At 38.5% G+C, this 3,886-nt stretch overlaps 1 protein-coding gene across 3 annotated transcripts; it reads left to right on the forward strand.

The window, feature by feature from the left end:
* Nucleotides 1-651: 651 nt before the first annotated feature.
* On the forward strand, nt 652-3,034 carry LOC112277277 (uncharacterized). Of its 3 annotated transcripts, none has more exons than XM_024509411.3 (4): nt 652-926; nt 1,057-1,111; nt 1,762-1,945; nt 2,069-3,034. In XM_024509411.3, the coding sequence occupies exons 3-4, from the start codon at nt 1,762-1,764 to the stop codon at nt 2,743-2,745; spliced, it is 861 nt and encodes a 286-aa protein (XP_024365179.1). In that variant the 5' UTR covers nt 652-926; nt 1,057-1,111; the 3' UTR covers nt 2,746-3,034. The 3 variants fall into 3 exon arrangements, with proteins under 3 accessions (XP_024365179.1, XP_073387356.1, XP_024365178.1); XM_024509410.3 differs by having other exon boundaries at nt 653-926; nt 1,723-1,945; XM_073531255.2 differs by having other exon boundaries at nt 652-1,111.
* Nucleotides 3,035-3,886: the final 852 nt, after the last annotated feature.

Here is a 3,886-nt window from a genome sequence, read left to right on the forward strand (position 1 = left end):
TATGTGGTGTACATATAAGAAACTTACTTTGTAAGTTAAGATATATATCTTGCAAAGTCAATACGTTTTAGAAGTTCTATAGGACATCACCACATAGCTCCTAGTTAAGAGTACATATGGAGGTAAGAATGAAGCCTTCTTCTCTCTTGTCAATGCCTTTTTAGTCTTTAGTCTTGCTTCAAAACTTTCTAGTTTTTTTGTCTTTGGCAATAGCCATTCTAATTTAATACCATATCATCTTTAAGTGACTTTCTAGTTCTTTTGAATGACACAAGAGTGTATTATGGATTTCTTTCTTTAATATTCATGTCATTGATAATTTTTAGATTTGCAACCAACAAAAACCAATCACATTCATTATGATCATATTCTTCATCAAGAACAGGTCTATTTAGTAAAAATATGGATTTATTTAATATTCTCCATAATCAATTATTAATAATGTACTCATAAAATTAACATGCAAGTAACATGTAATGAATTTGGATAGTAAGTGTTGAACTCTCTTGTTTGGTCCATTAAGCATCTGCATGTTCGACAACAGATCTCTACATCTCAACCGTCCGTCCGCCCTTTCGTTCGTCTGTTTGTTCATCGTTTTAAATATTTTGTTTGTTCGTCCGTCTGTCCGTCGTGGAGGGATCTTGACATCGATTCTTCCGTTTCGCGCTTCCCCTTCGCCGTTTCTTTACCTCGCACACCGCTTCCTGGCATCCACTTCTTCTTCTTCTTTGCAGCCTCCTTCTTTGAGTCCACAGCGATCTTCGTTGTCTGCATTCTGTGCGCATTGCCTGAGAGGAATTGACGGGAAATGCTGCATGACATTGGTTCTCTAGAGCTTTAGTTCATAGTAAATCAGTGCGAGGGTGTCGGATCGCTTGGGTTGGGAGATTCCGAGCGCTTTCAGGAGGGACACTCCACCAGCGGTAGTATTGCAAGTCTTTGTGTGCAGTGTGTGTTGAGTTTCTTAGTTCTCCAATGCGGATCCACTGGTGGAATGAACTGAACTGATCGGAACTTCAGTAACTGACAGGCTCGATGCTTGGAACTCCGCAGGAAAATTGCTGCGCGTAGAATGTGAAGGTCTTGGCAATATCCGAGAACAGCAGAGGTATTCGATAGCTGACGCTTATTTTGGTTGTCATATGTCAACGGCTCATTTGCATGTCAGACTCTGAGAAAGAAAATCTATGTCTTCAGTGTCATTGAGACATTGGTCAGTGCACCGGGTTCGGTGGTCCCAATGTTTTGAGCTGAAACTTAAGCTATAGTTTGAGCTGCTCAGAATGGCGTCACCTACTCTCCCAAACACCGTGTTCAACTTATAAGACAATTAGATATCAAATGAGTGTAATCAGTATAATTTCACCAATTAAAAGTAGTTGTGATTATTGTCATTCAAGATTTCATCCTGCTCTTCTTTTATTGAATTACGAAATTTGTTAATATTTCCAGCCGAACAAAGAATCAAAATTAGAGACTTAAAGAAGACTAATCATGTAGTCATTGATCGTGCTTAAGCTTTATTGAATGCCGTTTGTAAACATCCAACAAACATGGCTCGCACTCAATTGGAGGCGTTTCAGTTGAATGATATTATTATTAATTATAATGAACTATATCATAGTGAAGCTTACTTAAAATAAACAAATTTGATGAACATTTTTCATGTAACGGGGGCCACTTTAATTGTGGATCACCGTTGGTATTTCTTCTCAATAGGCGGGATAATCAGCGTTGGTTTTGGTGAGTCAATTGAAGATGGGGCTTCACAGAAGTATATTGGAGCTGGTCGTGGTGCTCGCGTGCTCTGCTCTACTGCTTCCAGTGGCTATGGCAGTGGAGTACGTTGTGGGAGGACCCGGGGGATGGACCTCCGTTCCAACTGCTTCTCACTACACAGACTGGGCTACCGAAAAACATTTCGTCACTGGTGATAAATTAAGTAAGCTCGCGTACCTCCTAAAACTCGATCAAAGCCTAACAAAAAATTAAATCCCCTAACGAGTAACAAGATTGCCTTTGAAGGGATTTCCTAAAGAGCACAAAATTCTTTGGCATTTTACAGATTTCCGATACGATCCGACAGAATACAATTTGCAGCAAGTAAGTTCGAACGACTACTCCACGTGCAACACGCTGCATCCCATCCGACAGTACCAATCCGGCAACGACGTGGTTAAGCTGCGGACAGCAGGCACGTACTACTACATCAGCGGGTTCGCCGGCGACTGCAATGAAGGAGGCATGCTGATGAAGGTCGTGGTTGCGCAAAGCTTAGGACCAGCATCGGCTGGTGAGTCCCCGCCGCCTCTGAACCATTCCCCGCCTCCGCAGAACCACCCGCCTCCAGCTGCTAGCAACTCTCCACCCCCCGCGAACATCCCACCTCCACCGCACCATTCTCCTCCGCCTCCACCACCACCACCGCACTCATCCCCTCCACCCACTCCAGCTTCCTCACCTCCTCCGCCTCCTCCCACGGATATCAGCCCGCCATCTCCACCAAACCAACTGACGAATCCTCCGCCTCCACCTCCACCAGCACCTGCAAACAAAACCAGTCACGCTCATCCTGCGAAAACAGCTGGTGCTCCTTCGGCATCAACTCTCCTGCCGCCAACCCCTTCTACAGACACCGCTCCATCGCCGTCAGAGTCCACGCCCGACGCGGCGAATCCTCGCCGCGTCGGCACGGCGATGGTGCTCGCGGTGTCGGTGCTTGTCACCGCGGCGCTGCTCTAGCTTCATAATTCGACGTGCACATGAAATCAGAGGCGATGGTTCTTCTGTGATACCAGCTTCTGTATTTGTGATATGCACTCACACACACACGCATATCTGTATATATATATATATATATATATACATATGTTGCATCGTCGAAATACAGTGAAGAGTAGTTTCGGTGACGCCCCTGATGTCGCATTTTGGATTAGTTGCATAGTTATAAGCTGGCTTCACATTGCGTGCATAAAATGGTACACGCAGAAATAAATTTAAAAAAATAAAAGAAAAGAAAAGTAAACCATCATATCATTTTCTCACTGTAAGATTGTATGGGTGGAAGTAAGTTTTGATTCCTTTTATTTTGTTTATGTGTTTTGGATGAATGTGTTACATGTTACCATGGTATTGGTCCTGGACTTTTCGGTTATATGCTTATATTTATGATAGTCTGTTAAGATTTAACTTTGATTATTGTTTTGAAAATATTGAATTGATTAGTAAAATTTTTATATTAGTGTGTATATAATACTATTTGTTTTAATAACTAGCATGATATGCTTTATAAAATGGTTATTTATGATTTTGTGGTGATTGTATTTTAAATAATTATTTCATTGTGTATTGAATCTGTTTTCATTTTAGATAAATGTGATATGCATAAGTTATCACGTCACATAATTTTATTTGAATATAAAATTTTTCACATGAATAATATTTTTATATTCAATAATTATTACATTGGACCAAAAAATAAACATAAGTTCTTAAATATTAAAGAATATATATATTTATACATCTATATCTATATTTATATATTAATACAACTTACTCCATTAAAGATTTATTGTGTATTTACAAATTTCTATATACATATTTTGTTTTGCACCTCTAACACTAGAGTTTTTGGTTTGATAAATTAAATTTTAAAGATATAGATTTTAATTGTAATTTTTATATTCTTTAAAAGCAGTTTTTTAAATCTTTTTAATACTTATTATTTAATTTTAAAAATAGCTCTTTTAATAGTTGTATAAAAAATATAAGAACTAATGCTATTAATAATATAGTTAATAGTTATTAGTACTTTTTTAAAAAGTAGGTCATTTTTATTTTATTTATTTTAATTTTATTAATTTTTTTGAATTAATTATTATAT

Source organism: Physcomitrium patens, chromosome 25, assembly GCF_059467195.1.
Source record: "Physcomitrium patens ecotype Gransden chromosome 25, ASM5946719v1, whole genome shotgun sequence".
In the NCBI taxonomy this organism is placed as follows: Eukaryota; Viridiplantae; Streptophyta; class Bryopsida; order Funariales; family Funariaceae; genus Physcomitrium; species Physcomitrium patens.

Coding starts and splice junctions, on each gene's coding strand:
- LOC112277277 (XM_073531255.2), top strand. CDS start 1,762: ATGGGGCTTCACAGAAGTATATTGGAGCTGGTCGTGGTGCTCGCGTGC. Junction 1,946..2,068: donor CGTCACTGGTGATAAATTAA/GTAAGCTCGCGT, acceptor GGCATTTTACAG/ATTTCCGATACGATCCGACA.